The 21067-nt window shown below is 45.1% G+C and overlaps 1 protein-coding gene across 2 annotated transcripts in view; it reads left to right on the top strand.

Moving 5' to 3' along the window:
- LONP1 (lon peptidase 1, mitochondrial) overlaps window positions 1-21067 on the top strand; it is a 49111-nt gene that overhangs the window by 9142 nt on the left and 18902 nt on the right. For both annotated transcript variants that reach the window (XM_038383723.2, XM_043502854.1), the window contains exons 3-9: window positions 7098-7217; window positions 8207-8441; window positions 9070-9131; window positions 9938-10067; window positions 10962-11045; window positions 11784-12004; window positions 20669-20807. In XM_038383723.2, coding sequence (XP_038239651.1) covers window positions 7098-7217; window positions 8207-8441; window positions 9070-9131; window positions 9938-10067; window positions 10962-11045; window positions 11784-12004; window positions 20669-20807 — 991 coding nt within the window. The remainder of the gene's footprint in view (window positions 1-7097; window positions 7218-8206; window positions 8442-9069; window positions 9132-9937; window positions 10068-10961; window positions 11046-11783; window positions 12005-20668; window positions 20808-21067) is intronic.

Genomic DNA, 21067 nt, shown 5'->3' with positions numbered 1-21067 from the left:
TTGTTTTGTTTACACCATTGTGTATCATACTCTAGGGACAAGGAATTTAAGGAGTCACTGTTGCTCCAGTTTGTTGCTCCTTCACCACCTTTTCCAGACTGAATATCTCGGACACAGATTCTGAATGTCACACTGTGTCTGCACTGGTGACTGTACAGGATTCTATGTGCATGGTTTTGCCAGAACCCCCTACCTTCCACATCTAAACCAAAGAAACACTGGTTTTGAGGTGTGCATGGGGCAAGAATACTAGCACGATGAGTATGAACACGCCATGTCAGTTTGTAGTGTGAATGGAGGTAAGGGGTGTGTACTGGATTTTAGTCCTCCATTCCCATTCCCACAATGCACTAACCCTTTCCTGCTTGACCCTTACGCAGATCTATAAAGGTCCCAAACCCCCCCCCCCCCCATCAAAAGTTCGGTGCGCACCACTACAGAACAGTTTTCCACAGAACTGTTTTCACCACTATAAGCGAACATGGAATCTGCTCCAAGAGTTGCCACCTGGTCAGCTGAGAACACCTGCTCATCAATGTGTGATCAGAGTTCACTGTCCACACCTTCTCCCACAGCACCAAGAACATCCATCTTTACCAGGAAGATTCAAAGAGGCTGGTGCAGGTAGGTATTCACCAAACTGGCTCAGTGCTGGGAACGGATAAAACACGTCAGGCCGTGGAACTGAAAGGCAAAAGACTCCAGCAGTCACTCCAGAAGGAGTTCTGCAATATGCCCTTTTTTCAAGGAGTTGGATCCAGTGCTTTCTAGGGCGCCCAGTACAGAGCCTGAGGTGACTCTCAATCCCCTCCTCAACCTCACGGGCCTCATCGTCTTACAGCCACGACTATAATGGCAACTGGGTGTCATCATCTAAACCCAGGGCAAGGAGGCAATGGGGACTGTGGAGGTGGCAGCCCCAGTAGACCCAGAGGAAGAGGAGCAAGTTATCCTGCACCTCTGCCTGAGGAACCAGCTCAGCAAGCCCCTCCGGATGAGCCAGAGGAGGATCCCAAGACTCACCAGGAACCAGAACCCCAGGCTGGTAAGTTTAAATCCTACCCACCCCGCCAATATCCTCTTCCCCCTTTCTCCAGGGCTGCATGCAGGACTGGAAGGCTACTCCCCTCCCAATCCCAAAATGGTCCCCGACCAAGACATTCAACATTTTATTGAATTACCATGAATCACCATAAAGCTTATGGCTGAAGTTATTGAACAGATTATCGGCAAACTATCGTATTGCCCCTGGCTCTGTGAGTTCATCCGCCAACTGGCAGACAGCAAGGAGGGGGTAAGAAAGATCAAGGTGGAGGACAGGGCATTTGTACAAGATTAATGGTTCTTCAAAATTGCAACTGTTTTGTCCTTCAAGATATCAAACTTCCGTTACAGTAACATCCTTTTCCCTACAAACAGGAGCCATGCCGGGGTGGGTTAGTATCAGGGCTGGTTAGTTACGTACAGGAAGGGGAACCATTGCTTTTCCGAGGAGTGGGACAGCGGTTATCTGCCCTGGTGTCTGGGGTCTCCCTGCTTGGAGCCATGCTTCACAAGCTGGAGGAAAGGGGGGTGGAGGGGAGTTCTGCTCTGGCGGCTGCACAGACATAATGCAGCATCCCTTTGCAGTGGGGAGGTGAGTGGCTTGTGGTCTTGATTGGAATGGTCGTGGAACAAAGTACAGTTACTGTGTGATTTTTTTTTTTTTTCCCTCTATTCCTGTCTCTGCTCTTTGCTGAACAAAGGGGCCCAGATTTAATGAACCTGCATTGCAGGGGTCCACTTGGTGGTGGCTAGGCATTTGCAGTGGTTTCCTTCTCCCTCTCCACACAGGCTCCATTAGCTATCTTAGAATATAGTCGGTTTCTGTTCAGATTGCCTTCTAGTCCCATAAGCGCACATCTGCATGTTTCTGGTGCAGCAGAAACTCCAGCTGGTTCTTAAGGTTCAATGGCAGTGCAAATGTGCATGGTCCACCTTTCCAACTCACCATCCCTTCCATTCAGTGACATGTAAAGAGGTGAGAAGCAGCTCAAACATCTCTCTGGCAGAGATTGCTAGGTCCCCAACACAGGACTGGAAAGGCACCTCCCTTTTTCAGTCTGGTTACTTTCAAACCTATTTCATCGAAATGATGGCCAGCCTTGAAAGAAGACATAACGGTTAACATTACCCCTGAAATAAATGCACCCACCGTCCCAATCACACATTTAAAGACCGTACATTTTTAAAAACTATTATTTCATGCTACCTACCACTTTCAGTCGGTGCTTTTTTTCTCGGAGGCTGCAAAAGTTGTCTGAGAAAGAAGGGTAATGAAACAATCATTCCTAAAATGCTGAACAGTATCTATATTGTGAGCGTCAACAGCTAAGTTGTGTTATGTGGAGGGGATTTCTTACACATTTCAAAAGGAAAGAAAATGATAGAATGCTGGCCTTGTGATTGACTTGGCAGGTCCTTCGGCTGAGGAGCATGAACCCATTCTGCATGGGGGCCAGGAGTAGCAGCAGCTCAGGGACAGTAGGGGCAGATGAAGAAGGATACTGTTCATTAGTATCAACAGAAGCCAGGAGCAGCTTAACTGTCAGAAAAGGAGGAACGGGGTGCTGAGCAGGAGGAACACTTTTTTTTTTCCCCCCCTCTCTGAGTCAGGAGTACAAAGAAAAGGAGCTTGCTCAAAGGGACCAGGAGCATGTCCTGTTGCAATTCCTGGCACAAGCGATGTGGAAAAGATTTGGGTCCCACCTGACACAATAGCCACTGCCAGGGTCCAGGAATTGGCACTTTCCTCCTCATTCCCCATCTGCTTCTCCTACAGGCCATGGTGTTGCTCAGGCAGAGGATCCAAACAGGCCTTTACCCCTCTAATGTCAAGGGGGAGGCTGAAGGACTTCAGGGACAGCATGCTGAACCAAAACCCCTCCCAGGGGAGCGCTGTGGCCAAGCAGGAGGCAAACAATGAGCCCAAGAACATGCCTGAAGGTCAGCATATGTCGGCTCTCAAACCCTGTGCAGGGGTTGTCCTCATTTGTCCCGCTTGTCTGCGGGAGGGGGAGATCCAACCCAAGGACCCCACATCATAGGCTTTAAATTTTAATGTTCCTGGGAGTCTGATCCATTCTGCTGTCCATTCTGTGAAAGTTCCTTTTGAAAAACTGTTCAGTTACGCTACATATACTAGTTTCAATAAATATTATTTTCCTTTATGTATGTGTGGATCCTTCATTCAGGCTGTGATGAAAGGGTAAAATTTGTCTCCCTCCACCTCCTTTTGGCTTGGGCCCTACCAGTTGGTACCTTGAGCTGGGTAACTCCCCAGGGTAGAAAATTGCCAGGTTTTCTCTCTCCCTCCAAACTCCTCTCCGTCCAGGTATATTAGTAAGCCAGACACAGTTGGAAAGTGCAATGTACACAGAAATAACGTAACTTTATTAACTGGGGAAGGAGGAGGAAAGAGTGGATAAAGTTTCCTATGGGTGTGACAAAACAGAACAGGAAGTGGAGTGGAGTAACTGCCACTGCTTGCGGAACAGTGCTAAAATGGCCCCCCAACCATGACCACTCTGAACCATGGGGTTACTGATAGTTAGCCTGTAAGTGCCCTTATCTCCGCACACCTCACAGATGCCAGTAGTAAAAGCCCCTCCCAACCCCCTTCATCAACTATTCTCCGGGTCCTACAAGCATTGACTAATAGCCAGATCACAGTTTAGGTGGGGAACAGTTGTGACCATTTAATACAAAATGAAAGAACAATGAATGTAATTTAACAAGGCAGACACCCATCACAGAACAGTCACAAAGCAGAAGATGTTATAACTGTGGAGGTTCCCTGTCCCAACTACCCATAACTAGTCATTACCTAAATGAACAACTGACCATCAGCAGGAGGGGAACTAAACTGCTAATTGAAACACAAGTGAATGGGAATGGTCCCTGTTGTCTTTTTACAGCACCTGTACAGGGTTTGGTGCTTAGTTTGGGACCAGGCTGCGGTGACTCTGCCTGCTGTTCCAAGATACAGGCATGAATTGCATCCTGGATTTCCCTGGCCTGCTGTGATCCAGCACCAGCATGAACATTCACTGGATCATGCTGTCTGTAAAGGCTTTGCATGCCAGTCCTATCCTGTGCACTCTCTATCCTAAAGTACTCTCCTTTATTCTCAAAAATGTTATGAAGCACACAGCTGGCCACATTATGCGGATGGCATTGGCCGCATTGGCATCCAGTCGGTTGTGTAGGCATAGCTAACAAGTCTTCAGCCACCCAAAGGTGCACTCCACTATCCTCCTGCAGCTGCTTAGTTTGAAGTTGAATTCAACTGGATTGGTTAGGGTAGGGTTTCATTAGCCAGGATAGGAGCAGTACTCGGGGTCCCGCAGAATAACTCTGGGCACAGAGACACCAATTAGACCCATGTCATTTCTGGGGAATAAAGTCCTTTACTACCCCTTCAAGTGCAATCCCAGTCTCCTCAACACCTTGGCATCATGAACCTTTCCTGTGTATCTGACATTAGTGTGCACGAACCTGCCTTAGTGATCTACTAAGCCTTGAAGAATGACTGAATAGTAATCTTTTCAAGTGACATTCTCTCTCGCTCCTTTTGGTGGGCAGAGTTTGGGGATTTGAGTGCTGTCAATGGCCTCCATGCAAACTCTATTCTCTGGACCCCAGCTATAATTTCTGGCCAGGGGTTTGAGAGGATTGATAGCTACCCAAATCTGCACTACCACAAGCCTGACAGTGGACTTCCCCACTCTGAAATGGTTTGTAACCAAAGGGACCAATAGGGAAAGAAGATACTTTCAAATCTTGGCTGCGGGGGGGGGGGTGCTTTGTAGTGTGTTCTCTGAGAAGAGCAGAGAAGCATCAGGTCAAAAAACCTCCTCCTATAAACCATCCTGTACAAGTCTCTGATATTACAAAAAGAGTAAATAAGGCAAAGGTGCGTTAATTACCTTTTTGTTTTCAACTTGTGAATTTTCTCTTTGCTAGACGGAGGTTTATCCTGGTTTTTTGTAACTTTAAAGTTTTGCCTAGAGGGGAATCCTCTGTGTTTTGAATCTGATTACCCTGTAAAGTATTTACCATCCTGATTTTACAGAGGTGATTCTTTTACCTTTTCTTTAAATAAAACCCTTCTTTTAAGAACCTGATTGATTTTTTCCCATTGTTCCAAGACCCAGGGGTTTGGGTCTTTGATCATTTTGTAACCAATTGGTTAGGATATTATTCTCAAGACTCCCCAGGAAAGGGGGTGTAAGGGCTTGGGGGGATTGCTGGGGGAAGAGGAACTCCAAGTGGTCCTCTTCCCTGGTTCTTTGTTAAATCACTTGGTGGTGGCAGCATTACTTAAACCCAAGGTACAAGGGAGAATTTGTGCCTGGGGAGTTTTTAACCTAAGCTGCTAGAAATAAGCTTAGGGGGTCTTTCGTGCGGATCCCCAAGTCTATACCCTAAAGTTCAGAGTGGGGCAGGAACCTGACAATGTCACTCCCTACCTTATTTAGCTTTAGCATATGGCAGGAACCCTTTGTTCCAAAACCAGTTCCCAGACCAATGTATGTGGGGGGAGGGGGGGAATAGACACCCCAAAATAGTCCAGAGTCATGTGGTCTGTTCATATGTCCTTGTAGAGTCATAGCAACCATCACTCAAAGTCTGTCTATAGTGCTCTCGGGAAGGCTCACCAAGTGGGAGATAAGCTTCTCCTAAGGCCCTGTTGTTCTTTCTAGTGGCCCACTGTCCTGAATAGGCCCTTCCCCACCCACTATCTAGACAGAAAGCATCTTGTCTAGTGGGTGTTATCCAGGTGTAACTACATTTGAAATACAGATACATAGTCTGTATTTATAACTTCAGATACAAAAATGATACATGCATACAAATAGGATAATCATATTCAGCAAATAACTTGTCCAGTGACACCTCGCATGACTTATCTTGCATAAAATAATTATCTACAATCATAGTATCATAAAATCACTATGAAGACTATGGGGAGTAATGTCACAGCTTTTAAGTGTGTCTAGCATAGCATACGGGGATACATGCATGAGCATATGAATGGGCAAGTACAGAAGTGTATGCACCCAGTGTAAATGTAGCAGTAGAGGTTAAGGTCTGAAAGGACTACCGGATCCTCTAGTCTGACCTCATGTATATCACAGGCCACCAGCATCTGCACATTAAACCCTGCATCTATAATTAGATACAAATGTTACATCCCACAGAAGACTAAACTGTTATGTGCCCCTAGCAGAGAATAGGCAGGGCCGAGGTGCCCCAGTGCCCAAGGCCTCTGCAATGGCAGGGTTTAAGTGAGATGTATCTAAATAATCCCAGCAAGTGTGGCCTGTGCTCCATGCCTCAGAGGAAAGTGAAAAACTGCCCATCTGACCTGGGGCATATGACAGTCAGTTAGACCTGAGCATGAACCAGCCAGCCAGCATCTGAGAGAGAATGCTCTGTGCCACCTCAAAGCCCTGGCCCACCCCACCCAGTGTTTCATCTCCAGATGTGGCCATCTCTGATGCTTCAGAAGGACCTCCCCCCACCCCTAAAAAAACCAACAGAATACATGGGGGCCAGGTGCTGGGTTCAGGGAGAGAGTTGCCAAAAACACCATATCACCTTTGGGCAAATATTGTTCACGAAGTGATCACCCCATATCTAATCTTTCAATACTTGTCCTCAAGGAAAACCTGCTCAACATCTTCAGAAGGTGAGCCTGGGAATTTAAATTCATAATTCTGCTAGAACCAAAAGCCATGGATTTAACAGGGTTTTATGGCTCGTTACAGCTATTTGTAACATACCACACTGCCTGCTACCCTTAATGGCCCACTCAAATCCTTTATGCATAACAATGTAATGTGAGTTCTTCCAACATGTTAGCCTTTTGGCTTGTCTGTTCCAACGTGTATTTAACTCAGACTCAGACACACTGCTTCCTTCCCCACACCTGAAGAGCTCTTTGTAGCTCGAAAGCTTGTACCTTCCACCAACAGAAGTTGATCTAAAAAATATTACCTCATCTACCTTGTCTGTCTCACGTTTACATAATGTTTACCTTTAAATTTTATCAGCAATGAATCAGACGTGGTGGAAAACCTGAATGAAATCTACCAGACAGGCACTTTTGTCCAGATTCATGAAATGCAGGACCTTGGAGACAAGCTGCGCATGATTGTCATGGGGCACCGAAGGTAACTTCATCTGCTACAGAGCCCAGGCATGTGTCTGCCATTCTTGGTGGGCAGGCACATCCTTTAGCTCTTGTTATTGCACTTGTAATGAGGAGAAGAGGGTCATGGGGTGCCATCTGAGGTCTCTTTGGGGAACTTGCTATTATCAGCGGAGTGTTCACTTAAAATCAAAATCTTGTATTCACAATCTGTGTTGCACTTTGCCCCACGCTATTCCTGATGGAATAGGGGTACATGTCTCCAGAAGATCTCCCACTCCTGGGATTGGAAGTTTCTGATCTAACCGATAGGGTTAGTGTCTGAGGAAGCACAGTCTGGGTGATATCCTCTAGCAAGGGTAATGGACTGCCTAATCCAGGAGGAATAATCCCACTGTTATAACAGGTGTTATTTTTGTAGTGCTATAAATTTAGTAAAATAGACAACCATATTGGAAAAGCCTTTGGATCTTTCAGATCTCAAGTTACTTGTTTACTGATTTGCATTGTGGTGGCACCCGCTCCATTGTGCTTAGCTCTCCAAAGACACGTAGCAGAGATGGTCCCTCAGATGAAAAAATTTCAATCTAAGTGTGTCCATCCTTATACTTAGACCAGGATGTGATGAGGGAGCCAAGGGTTACAGATTCAAATCCAGCTGTGCTTTCTTTAAGGGGTTGGTTCTTCAAAACAAAACGTTAAAATCTAATTCCACTTTGATGTAGGGCAGAAATACAAAAGAGCTAACTCAGCAGCCAGCTTACCTCTTTCATGCTTCAGTTTATTCTTTCTAGTATTTGCTTTGCAAATCCCATGTGGGTTCGCAGCTGCCTGATTCTTAGTTATGCTAAATCAATCTTCCGTGTTCCTGATAGAGACTTGAGAAAGAGTGACACCTAAGCATAATATATAATCCAGAGACTGCAAGTAACCCTGCCCCTAGTAGGGTAGTTGCATACACCAATGTTAGACTTGTGGTGCTGGCTACAGCTGTCTTCTCTCGGTCTTCAGAATTCGTATAAACAAGCAACTAGAGATTGAGCCCGAGGAATCTGAGCCTGAGAACAAACAGAAAGCAAGAAGGAAGCTGAAGCGCTCCAAGAGAGAGGCTGAAGAAGAGGAGGGACCAAAGGACCAAACCGTGGAGCTGGTGCTAGAACCTGTGGCTGCCTCGCCAGAAGAAGTGCTCATGGTAGAAGTGGATAATGTTATCCATGAAGATTTTCAGATCACAGAAGAAGTTAAAGTAAGTGAAGAAATCACACAAGCCTAGTGCTGCAAGTGTATGTATCCAGATCTGTGCCTGAGCTCTTGGGGATATCCTGCATGTGCTCTTTACAGGTTTATTATACTGTCTGTTTATAATCTCACCCCATGGAAGGTGCCTGGTTCTCATAGTCCTAATATACGTATCTGCATGTTAATCCCATTACAATGACCCTTCTCAGTGCAACAGCTCTATTGCTCAGAATTCCTGGCCCCTAATTAACATCACTGTAAGGATGGATTGTGCTGTGCATGCATCCCATGTAATAGCTTGTATCCTGTTGGGCATTTATTTTAACTAGCTTGGCTAAAGAATGATTATAGCTTCTTTCAAGAGTCATGTCTGAAGGGCCAACCTGAGGGTGTGGGAGAGTTCACTCTATGCAAGAGCCCAGTCTCCAGGCCATCCTTCCCCACCTCACAGAACGATGGGAAATGGAGGAGGGCAAGCTTCCTTAACAACAACCAGAGTTAAATGGACACATGCAGCAGGGACTCCTGCCCAACTTACTGGTGTTTCTGGGTCCTGACATGGGAGGAGGGAGCAATGTTGTGATTGCATTTTCACTCAGAACTTGTGGGTTTCAGACTGTTGTTTTGTTTAATAGGCGCTTACTGCAGAAATTGTCAAAACAATCCGGGACATCATTGCCTTGAATCCTCTCTACAGGTACCTTTACCCTGTGCTGCTTTATCTCTGGCTTTCAGCAGTTCTCAGGCATGTTTGGTACTTTGAAGCTGTTTTTTTTCTAGACTCAATAAATGTCTGTGTGCTGTAGCTTAACCAAAGGACAGCAGTAACTGGAGAGTTTCCCACATAAGATTTAGCTTCAGGATGGAAGTAGATTTAATGAACAAGATGATAATAAAGGGGATGATATGAAACTTAAATGTCTAGGAGGGAGGCTCACGAGTGCATGGGCTAAAAACACTAACTTTAACTGGTGACCTGGGTTCAAATATAGCTTGGTCACCTGACATGGGTCTTAGCCTAAGACATGTTACAACAAAAGCTTGCCACAACTGCCAAGCTAGGCTTAGGATTCCTGAGATGCAGGGGTGCTGCAGAGCTGGGTGGGGGACACTTCCATAGATCCTGCCTGCATTAAGACTGGGGTGAGCCACCAATAATTCCTCACTTTAGTCACCCCATGAGCACTGGTTGAGCTGGAATGCTGAATTGCTGTTTCGTCTCTCCTGTCTTGTTGGTTGTATTGAGGAATTTCTAATACGGTATAATTTCAATGATCTGAAAACCCTAGTTATCTGAATAGTGTCCCCATGTAGCCCTGTGTTGCATCTAAAGCATTAAAATAGCATGCCTGTTTAGCTGAAGGACCAATTATCCAAAAGTTTCAGCTGCTCCCTAGGCCATGTGGGAAAATGGGAGAGTACTGTATTCTTAGAATATTAAATCAAAGAAACCATTTACTTTTTATTAGACATTTTGATTCTTGTTTCTAATTGATCTTTCAGAGAATCTGTGCTTCAGATGATGCAGGCAGGGCAACGAGTGGTAGATAATCCAATCTACCTGAGTGACATGGGTGCAGCATTAACGGGGGCAGAGTCGCATGAGCTGCAGGATATCCTGGAAGAAATCAATGTAAGATGAAAAAACTTTTAACTGATGAATCCCTTCATATAGCTGCCTCTTTCAAAGCAGATACATTATTACTTGTCATGACTTCTCTAGTGTCTACACTGAGGACACATTAGATTTGCATTTGGTTATGGCTTCATTTCAGTGGACAATTAAATCTGTGTGTGTGTTACACACACACAGAGATGGTCTCCATTGCAAGCTAAATTGGAATGGTAATAAGTGGGCATCTCAGACACTTACTGTAAAAGAAACAAAATCTGTTTAAAATGGATCATAGACTGGAATAATCCAGTGGTCTCACAAAATGGAGTTCCCTTGCCAAGTTTTAAAGCATTAAGGAGTTAGTCCTTTTTATCACATTGTATCCTTGCGGGAGGGGTGGAACACTGCAGGAGGGCATTAGCTCTGTCTCTTCTTTGAAAATACATCCCTTGTTATCAGCCTGAGTTATCTTTTGAGAGGTAAAACAAATCTTTATCTTCTTCTTTCCTGCATTTGAATGACAGTAGAATCAGTGAGGGGTGGCTTGCCCACTGGATGGAGAGGAGTATATTGCATCTGGTTTGATGGCAAACAGCTGAGTTTTCCCATCAGTTCCATATTGCTAGATTTGGCTGTCCAGATTGATTGTGTCACGTTATCTTATGCATTGAAGCCTTTGGAGGTGCTTCTGTACATGCTTATCTCCAGCCTGTGAGTGGAGAAGTTATTTTGCACCAGTCTCACCAGAACTATGGATGCTGGAGAGTTGTAGGTTCATGGGAGAACATTGTGACAGCTCATCAGTCTCTGTTTGTGCCTTTGTCGTTAGGCAATAGCCTTTCTTGTCAAGTGCTGACAGGCCTAAGATGAGTCTGAAGACATAGTTTGTTGCTGGATTGTTGTTTTTTTCAGATTCCCAAACGGCTTTATAAGGCCCTCTCTCTCCTGAAGAAAGAGTATGAGCTGAGTAAACTCCAGCAGCGTCTTGGACGGGAGGTGAGGCTCTAAAGGAACAGGGCACGTTCCCTGTCTTACAAGTTCTTATGCTGCACTCATCACGGCAATATAGATGAACACTAAGTAATAGCAGTTATGTGGTGGCATCTCATGACTCTTAACTGAACAGTGTCATCTGTACTTAGTCTTGTGAAGTAAAGACCTCACTAATTTGCATTAATTACTTGGGCATGCATTGTAAGTTATGAGAAAGTGGACAGAAATTGAGGGAAGTGTAGTACTTTATACTTTTGACAGGTATACATCACTTTTAATTTACAAAAACTTCATATTGCATTTAAATATTCCATGACTTTAATTTCAATGAAGAATTGGGACTGACTTTTACAAAACATGTAAGAAGGGTAAGAAAGAGGTGTGATCTAGATATTGGAGCTTTGAAAGGGCCTCAGTTCTAGTTCCAAGAGCTGGGAAATAGATGATGCCTTGTTAAGTTGCTGGAGCCACCTTTACTTGTAAAATGAACGCATGTGACAAAGAAATAATTGAAATGCAATAAATTTGAGACTCCACAATGCTACTCTTAGTCACTTCTAAGAGCCTTAGAGTAGAACTACACTGCAAATGCTTTCCAAGGGGTATTTGAATCTTCTCTTGCTGGGGAATTCCCAATTCATTCAGATCTCTTTGGAAAGTGGTTGAAGGTGTATAGTGTTGGGTTGGGGAGTGAGGGGGTTAGTTTTAACAGGTTAAAGTTACTGTGCACATTGTGTCTAGGTTGAGGAGAAGATCAAGCAGACTCATCGCAAGTATCTTCTTCAAGAGCAACTGAAGATTATCAAGAAAGAGCTAGGCCTAGAGAAGGAGGACAAAGATGCCATAGAGGAGAAATTCCGAGAGCGGCTCAAGGATCTGGTAGTGCCAAAACATGTCATGGAAGTGATTGATGAAGAGTTGAACAAACTTGGTTTGCTGGACAATCACTCCTCGGAATTCAAGTGAGTGCACACTAATGCTCTGTGCAATGAGGATTAATTAGAGCTGTGTATGAAATGTGTGCAGTGCCACAGGGCACCTAGAGCAGTGGTTCCCTGCATTCTTACAAAGGGATCCTCCAACTGCCTGTTGTCTCTTATTGTGACTCACCAATACATTTTGTGTGTGCGCGCGCATGCGCGCATCCCTCCCCCCACTTCCTTCTCCTCTGCTCCTAGGTGGTGGGGAGGGGACACCTTTCAATGGGAGTCCAGCAGCCACTTTGGCCCCTGAAAGCTCTTAAACAGCTTTTTAGATTTTAACCTTCAAAAAATGCATTTTGGAGGCATTCGTTGTGATTATTTCCTATACCATCCAGTCGTGCCCCCAACCCTACACTCAACCCAAGTCACCTGGCAGCATCTTGCACCCCCCAACCCCACCTAGCAGCTGCCCTTCCCCTCAATCGCACTCTGCTCAATTTTTAAGTGAGTTTCCCCCTGTTCCCCCCTGGCCCCACATGACGTCCCAGCTTCCAGGGGGTAGGTGGGCGGATCAGCAACTGCTTCTGGGGTCTGTGGCTGTCCATGGCCCCTGCCTGCAGAGGGGTGGTGGCACATGGAAAGGATTTCCCACCCCCTTCAGGTGCCCTGCTCACCTGGATTGGCACTCCCTGCCCCAGGTGCATGGGGTAATCTCCCTCCCACTTAGAGCTGTGGTGATTGACAGCACTGCAAGCCTGTCAAGGCTCCCCAGTGAGGGCAGGGCTCTGTGAAGCAACCCAGGGTCCACTTGGAGCACTGTACTCAAGTCAGCTCCCCAGATTATTTCTCGGGCATGCGTGGGGCAGGAAAACTATAGCAAAGAACAGAATTGTCAGACACATAGATGAACATAATTTGTTGGGGAAGAGTTAACATGGGTTTTTTAAAGGGAAATCATGCTGCACCAATCTACTAGAATTCTTTGAGGGGGTTGAACGCACACGTGGACAAGGGGGATCCGGTGGATATAGAGTAATTAGATTTTCAGAAAGCATTTAACAAGGTCCCTTACCAAAGGTTCTTAAGCAAAGTAAACTGTCATGGGATAACAGAGAACATCCTCTTATGGATTGGTAACTGGTTAAAGATAGGAAACAAAGGGTAGGAATAAATGGTCAATTTTCAGAATGGAGAGAAGTAAATATTGGTGTCCCCCAGGGATTTGTACTGTACCTATTCAATATATTCATAAATGATCTGGAAAAAGGGGTAAACAGTGAGGTGGCAAAATTAGCAGATGATACAAAATAACTCAAGATAGTTAGGTCCCAGGCAGACTGTGAAGAGCTACAAAAGGATCTCACAAAACTGGGTGACTGAGCAACAAAACGGCAGATGAAATTCAATGTTGATAAATGCAAAATAATGCACATTGGAAAACATAATCCCAATTATACATATAAAAGATGGGGTATAAATTAGCTGTTACCATTCAAGGAAAAGATCTTGGAGTCTTTGTGGATAGTTCTCTGAAAACATCCACTCAGTGTGCAGTGGTAGTCAAAAAAGCGAACAGAATGTTGGGAATCATTAAGAAAGGGATAAATAATACAACAGAAAATATCCTCTTGCCTCTATATAAATCCATGGTACGCCCACATCATGAATACTATGTGCGGATGTCGTCACCCCATCTTAAAAAAGATGTATTGGAATTGGAAAAGGTTCAGAAACGGGCAACAAAAATCATTAGGGGTATGGAACAGCTGCCATATGAGGAGAGATTAATAAGACTGGGACTTTTCAGCTTGGAAAAGAGTCAACTAAGGGGGGATATGATTGAGGTCTATAAAATTATGACTGGTGTGGAGAAATTAAATACGGAAGTTTTATTTACTCCTTCTCATAACACAAGAACTACGGATCACCAAGTGAAGTTAATAGGCAGCAGATTTAAAACAAATAAAAGGAAGTATTTTTTCACACATGCCTAGTCAACCTGAGGAACTCCTTGCCACAGGATGTTGTGAAGGCCAAGACACTAACAGGGTTGAAAAAAAACTCAGTAAGTTCACGGAGGATAGGTCCATCAATGGCTATTAGCCAGGATGGACTGGGATGGTGTCTTTAGCCTCTGTTTGCCGGAAGCTGGGAATGAGCGATGGGGTGGATCACTTAATGATTACCTGTTCTGTTCATTCCCTCTGGGGCACCTGGCATTGGCCACTGTCGGAAGATGGATCTTTGGTCTAACCCAGTATGGCTGTTCTTATGAGTGGCGTGGGGCTGAGATGGGCTCGTGGTGGTAGTGGTAGACCCTTCCCACAACCCTTTGGTTGGTTAGGACGCACTGCTTGGGAAACACTGAGCTACAGTTGGGGATTGCTCTCCTTGCTCCATAGTATTGTTCTCTTTGCATTGTGTAAAGTCAGTATCCAGCTCTCCCTTATGGACTTACTGTAGTTCCTGTTGATAATTATTCCTTTGATTTCTGTTCTCACTGTGTCAATTTACTTTCAACTGTTTTCTTTGGGAGTTCTAGAAATCATTTCTTACAATCCATTAGGTTGTAATTAGCAAGGGTTATGTAGTCCCATCCCCCACTCCTCAGCACAGGGCTCACACACACTCCCTAAGCAGCTCAGCTTTGGCTCTTAAAAGAGGGCTCTAGATTTCATGTGAAGTGAGAAACAAGAGGCTAATCTGTCACATGACAGTGACTCAGCAACATAACTCTTGTTAACTGATTTGAAAATGCTTGGGCAGGATGGGAATTGCAAAAGGCGGAATCACTTTTGCAACATAATCAGTTACTCGTTGATGTGGGCTTTCAGGAGCGTAGAGCGGTGCCTCATAGAATCTCAGGGTTGGAAGGGACCTCAGGAGATCATCTAGTCCAACCCTTGCTCAAAGCAGGACCAATCCCCATTTTTTGTCCCAGATCCCTAAAGGGGCCCATCAAGGATTGAATTTACAACCCTAGGTTTAGCAGGCCAATGCTCAAACCACTGAGCTATCCTTCCCCCCGGAGGGGAGGGGAGGGATAGCTCAGTGGTTTGAGCATTGGCCTGCAAAACCCTGGGTTGTGAGTTCAATCCTTGAGGAGGCCATTTAGGGATCTGGGGCAAAAAATGGGGATTGGTCCTGCTTTGAGCAGGGGGTTGGACTAGATGATCTCCTGAGGTCCCTTCCAACCCTGAGATTCTAAGTGCTTCCACACCTTTTACTAAAGGGGACCCATCATCTGCATTTGGTCTTTTTGGAGACCCACCATTGTATATATACAGTGTGTGTACATGTGCGCACACACATACCTATACCCTTCCTCTGCTCCCTGGGGTGCCATTTCAGATCTCAGTGTGGGGGCAACTTTCAGCAGGGGTCCAGGGGCCACTTAAGAGAGTCAGGAGCCATCATTTGGAAAATATTGGCATAGATGAACCTGTGCCCAAGATTGAGATTTCACTGTGATCAGGGCTCCATCAACGCAAAGCAGCATTTTGTGTAGTTGTCACACAGTGAATGCCATAGCATCTCTTTGCATCTAAAATATACTAAATATTTTTGCTGGCATAGACAGAAATCTTTGCCTAGCCATGCTGGAAACCCAGCTCAGATTTCCAGCCCCAGTATCTTGGTATCTGGACTGTGAGCACTGCTTGACTTTACAACCTTAATAATGTTCTTTTCACATAGTTCTGTTTGTGTACTTTTTTTAAAAACTAGGAAACTGCAAACTGAAGAAAAAACGAATTCCATCTTGTGGCATTTTATTGGTGGCAACTGATTATATTGTGTCAACTGATAGTAGTAGTAGGCTGGTGTCCTCTGTGTGGACCAGCTCTAGAGGGGAAAGAGACACACTTTGACTGTTAGTTTCACAGATGTTTGCTGACAGCAGAGGAATGACAAGATTCAGAAACCGTGCATTCTATTCCAGGTTCTGGAGTAGTGTGTGCCCTAGTGGGCATAGACTTCGCTGCTGCCAGTTCCCCTCAAAGTGTGAACCCTTCTGTCCAGTCCTATCTCTTCCCCACTCCAGTCTTCTCATCCTAGTTCCAGTTTCCTTGCCCAGGAAGACTTAGTCTTCTCACTCCCACTATGTCTCCTTGCCTAGCCAGTCCCAATTCCCCACCAGCTTCTCAGCCGATCCCTCTCCCTCACCCTGGCCTTCAGTTTCGCATTTCCCATTAGCTCCCAATCTCGTTCCCAGGTGCCTCTTCCAAACTCAGTGTCCCATCTCTTCTCCCTTGGACCCTCCAGATCTTTCTCCCAGTCTCTTTGCCCAGCTAGTTACAGTTCTACCCTTGTATTCCAGTTCTTCATTAGATCTGTCTCCCTTACCACCCCCCCACCAAATTTCCTCCCCCCGCCCCCACTGGTTCAGTCCTAATCTCTTTGCCCAGCTAGTCCCAATCCTCCCTCACCCATCCTGGCTCCTCATCCAATCTTGTCTCCCCTCCCTATGTAGGCTCACAGTCCGTTTCCCTCTTCCCTCCCCCCTGCAGGTCCAGCTCTTGTCACCGCTGCTTTCAAACCAGGCAGCTTCTTCCTTCATGCTGCTTAGGCCCAACAGGAAGGTCATTCAGAGCATAAGAGAGACAGGCTCCCTGCTCTCCGCTCTGGTGCCTGGACCTGGCACAGCCCACAGCTGCAATTGCAGGGAAAGTTCTATTCAACCTTGACCTGGAGCGTGCTCAGTGCAGAAAAAAATCTTTGGGGAATTTAGCTGCTAAAATCTAAAGTCTCTACTGAGCGTGTGAACTGTGACCCTTTTTCCCCCAAGTCCCTGCTTCAAAGCATGTGAGTACTAGAGCTTTTAAAAGAAGAGGTTGCCAAAATTCTTCACATGGATAAACAATGTGTGTTCTGAGAAATGGATGAACCTGCTGGCTAAAAAATTCAGCCTGAGACAGACACCCGACATGTAAACTTCAGTCTGAAAAGTTAAGGTTTGCAATGTTATAAGCAAGGGGTAAAGAGTCTTTTAATGGGAAGGGTTAGGCAACCTTAATACGGTGGAGTCGCATCTTACGCAGGGGTTAGGTTCTAAAGTCAGCGCATAAGGCAAAAATGACGTATAGTCAAAATTACCCTTGAAAATCCCTTAAATCGCCCATAAAGTACAGTATACTGTACATGGTTTTGTGTATACAACTCTGTACAGTGATATGTATTAATGTATACAGTAATGTACAGTATATAATAGAGTACATATGCAAAATTTAATTTTACAGTACTGTTTTTTTAATTCCAGGGGGTAGTTACAGGGGGTCGTCAGGGTTTGATGTCGATCCAGGAGATGGAGGTGACTGAGAGCTTGGGTTGACGGAGAGAGTCGTAGACGAAGTGGTTGGCTCTGGTTCAGCTCGAGAAGTTGATTGCGTAGGCTCATCTGCTGGTTTGTTTTTCCTTGAAAAACATGGTGATTGGCAACTGTCACTGTTGTCTCTTGAGCTGCTCAAACATTTCTTGGTACATTCTCAAATAGTCCGTAATACTACATGTGATTTTGAGGCCTCATTCCATAGAGGGATCGTATTCAGAAATTAAATCATTCAGGTGTTTCGCTGCTTGGAACACTTCAGCAAATTTATGAAGATTCCAACTTGCTGGCTCTTCCTGTTCGTCGTCGTCATCTTCGTCTTCTGTAGACGATTTTATCAGTGCCTCTAACTCTGTTAGTCAATGTTTCTCTTTGGCCCTCAATTAATTCTTCAGTTTCTTTCTCAAGGATGTCGACGAAGCCATCACCGCCCGCTTGCCTGGCTACCTGAACGATGCATTTCACTTCTTTGTCAATTGTTGGGAAGTCCTTGAAATCATTCACACGTTTTTTCCATAGATTTCGCCAACATGCATTGACTGTTTCAGGCTTGATTGCATCCATTGCCTGTTTAATATAAGTGATGCAATCAGCAATGTTGAAGGACTTCCAACACTCCATCACATTAAGATTGGGATCAGCATCCATAGCGCTACTTATTCGTGAGAACGTAAGCCTTGTGTACGTGGCCTTGAAACAGCGAATCATGCCTTGGTCGAGAGGATGGAGGTGGTATTGGGGGGGGAGAAAGACTACTTCAATGTCATTATGCGCAAACTGGAGTGCCGCAGGGTGGCCAGGAGCATTGTCTACGATCAGCAACACTTTAAAGTCCAGTCCTTTCTCTTCAAGGTACCACTTGATCTCCGGAATGAAACACTTGTGGAACCAATCCAGAAATAATGCTGCCGTCACCCAAGCCTTTTTATTTGATTGCCAGGACACAGGCAGGAGACTTTTGTTCTTGCCTTTTAGGGCATGGGGATTTACAGCCCTGTAGAGCAAGCCTGGCTTTATTAAATGCCCAGCCGCATTGCCACAAAACAGCAGTCACATGGTCTTTAGCTGCTTTGAAGCCAGGGGCTTGTCTTTCTGATTTCAAAGTGTAAATGCAATTGGGCATTTTTTTTCCAGAAGAGCCCAGTCTCGTCAGCATTAAAAACTTGTTTTGGAAGATAGCCCTCTTCTTCTATGATTTTCTTTAATTGTTCGGGGTAGGCTTTTGCTGCCTTTTCATTGGCAGATGCAGCTTCACCAGGAGTCTGCACGTTTTTGAGGTTGAAGCGGTTCCTAAAACTGTTAAGCCAACCTTGGCTGGTTTTGAATTCCTTCTCATCAGAAGGCTGTCCCTATTTGGCGGGAGGTTTGAACAGTGCATAGAGGCTAAGAGCCTTTTCTCGCAACGTATTGCCATTGATAGGCACTTGTTTACGGTTCATGTCTTCTAGCCATAAGTTTAATGCCTTTTCAGTCTTCACTAAAGTCTTATCACGCCCTGGCTCGTCACCTTAGCAGGTATTGAAGCACTTGATGCCACGGCTTGACAAATTTCTCTCTCTCTAATATTGATGGCATGGATGCTAGATTTGTTGCGGCCATATTTATGCGCCACGTTGGAGACCAACATACCGTCTTGCAATAAGTCCAACACAGCCAATTTTTCCTCCAGCATTGGAACAGATCGCTGTTTCTTTGGTAGAGCACCAGATGAAGTAGTTGGCTTGCGTTTAGGGGCCATGTTGTACAAAAAGTACGTACGGTATCTTTAAACATTAGAATCACACTCAGTGCGGCGAGAAGCTCACACTATGAGAGGCACGTGGGAACTGAGACCGACTAAGGGAACAGCAGATTCACGTCTCCCATCTCATGTTCACTCCAGGGCATATGCTCATTGATGGAATGGTGGGCGGAATTGCCCGCACTATTTACAGTTATCTTGGGTTTTTTTTGGTTTTTTTGCCAAGCGTGTATAGTTGAATTCATGTAAGTTAAATGTGCATATGATGCGACTCACCTGTAGGTGGTGCTGCCCGTCCCACCTATAAGAAAACATATGGAACATTAATATATAAACTGTTACAACTGTTCAATGAATGTTCTTCAGGTTGCAGAATCAAGCACTTTAAAATTAGGAAATGGCAGACTCAAGTTTCAGGTTTGCTTGTGCAACTTGAAATCTGCCTCTTGTGATTCTGTCCCACTTGCTGAATGAGGCAGGGATCGTGTGGGGAAAACAGGATGTGACTACGTCGTTTAAACTGTGTGGGGCCTGCCACAAGGGTGCAGATTTACTGTTGCAGGGGCCAGGGAAAGTTTCCTAACTTTTGAGAACTTGCCTTTGCCATCTAAATAATGTTTTTTAAAAAATATATTTTGTACTTTCCTATGTGTGTGTTCTTATGGGGAGGAAACCCAAACTTTTACTTACAACTGTCACAGCTCTCACTCCCCATCATGCATTGTCAGCCAGGTTTGAACTGTGAATCGTCAGTACATACAGCAGCACAGACCACTACCACTTGAGCTTCAGGACTAACTGCATTAACTGGCAGCAGGAGAAGGCTATTATCCCAGAGGGAGTGGGGTGAGCCATTGGAGACAGGAGCCAGGGTAGGGGGAATGGAGGAGGTGCTGTGACTTTCTCTCTTCTCCCCAGTAGCTAGGGGTGCTTGGTCAGGGGAAGCCCAGCCTGGCAACTTTTTCCCATTCCCTCTAAATTTGCATTGGCAGCTCCTCCAAGGCATTGCTACTGCAGTGCCCTCTGCTGCTGCTCCAGTGGCAGTATTATCCCAACCTCAATGTTCATGTGTAGTCATCATTTTGGGAAAAAAGAAAAGGAGGACTTGTGGCACCTTAGAGATTAACAAATTTATTTGAGCATAAACTTTCGTGAGCTACAGCTCACTTTCATCAAAAGCTTATGCTCAAATAAATTTGTTAGTCTCTAAGGTGCCACAAGTACTCCTTTTCTTTTTTGCGGATACAGACTAACACGGCTGCTACTCTGAAACATATCATTTTGGGAAGCTGCCAAAGAGAAGGTCAATTTTCAACAGTTTGTTCCAGCCAAACCTGAACAGAATTTCAAGTGACAAAGAAAAGACACTTCCTAATCCAAGGGCTTGTACCCTGCCAGATATCAAAGACCTTCTGCAAATGGAGGTGTTCATATTTTTCAAAACAATGTTGCAACAGTAGCCATGGGGTAGTTACTCATTCTTCCTGTGACAAAGCTGATACGACATTCCATCCATTTTTCCCTGTGCCCCCCATGAGTACAGTTTAAATCCCACTTACCTTAATGAAACTTTCTCTTTCACTGGTGTGTTGGGTTTTTATGTTGACTGTTCTGATTGTTTGTTTGCTGCTGCCAGTGTTACCCGGAACTACTTGGATTGGCTGACATCCATCCCATGGGGTAAATGCAGCGAGGAGAACCTGGATCTGACCAGAGCCCAGGCAGTTCTGGAGGAGGATCACTACGGAATGGATGATGTCAAGAAGCGAATTCTGGTAAGGCAGCATATGCCATTCTAGGAGGCATTGTGCAGCCTGGCTCATGGCTCTCTTTACAGTTTGTTTCCTGATGTGTCTAATGGGGGAGATGCATGAGCCTTGTGGTGGTGTAGGATGGGTGGCAGCGTATTTTAGTGGCTCTGTCTGCATAAGGGTAGTTTGCTTATTACTTTCAGTGGTCTCAGACTAGAACCCAAGATTTTTGTCCCACCTCCATTGAATTGTCATTGACATCTAAAACAGTGGTTCTCAAAGTG

Source organism: Dermochelys coriacea, chromosome 25, assembly GCF_009764565.3.
Source record: "Dermochelys coriacea isolate rDerCor1 chromosome 25, rDerCor1.pri.v4, whole genome shotgun sequence".
NCBI classification, from domain to species: Eukaryota; Metazoa; Chordata; order Testudines; family Dermochelyidae; genus Dermochelys; species Dermochelys coriacea.
This window is presented reverse-complemented; position numbering and strand designations above follow the sequence as displayed.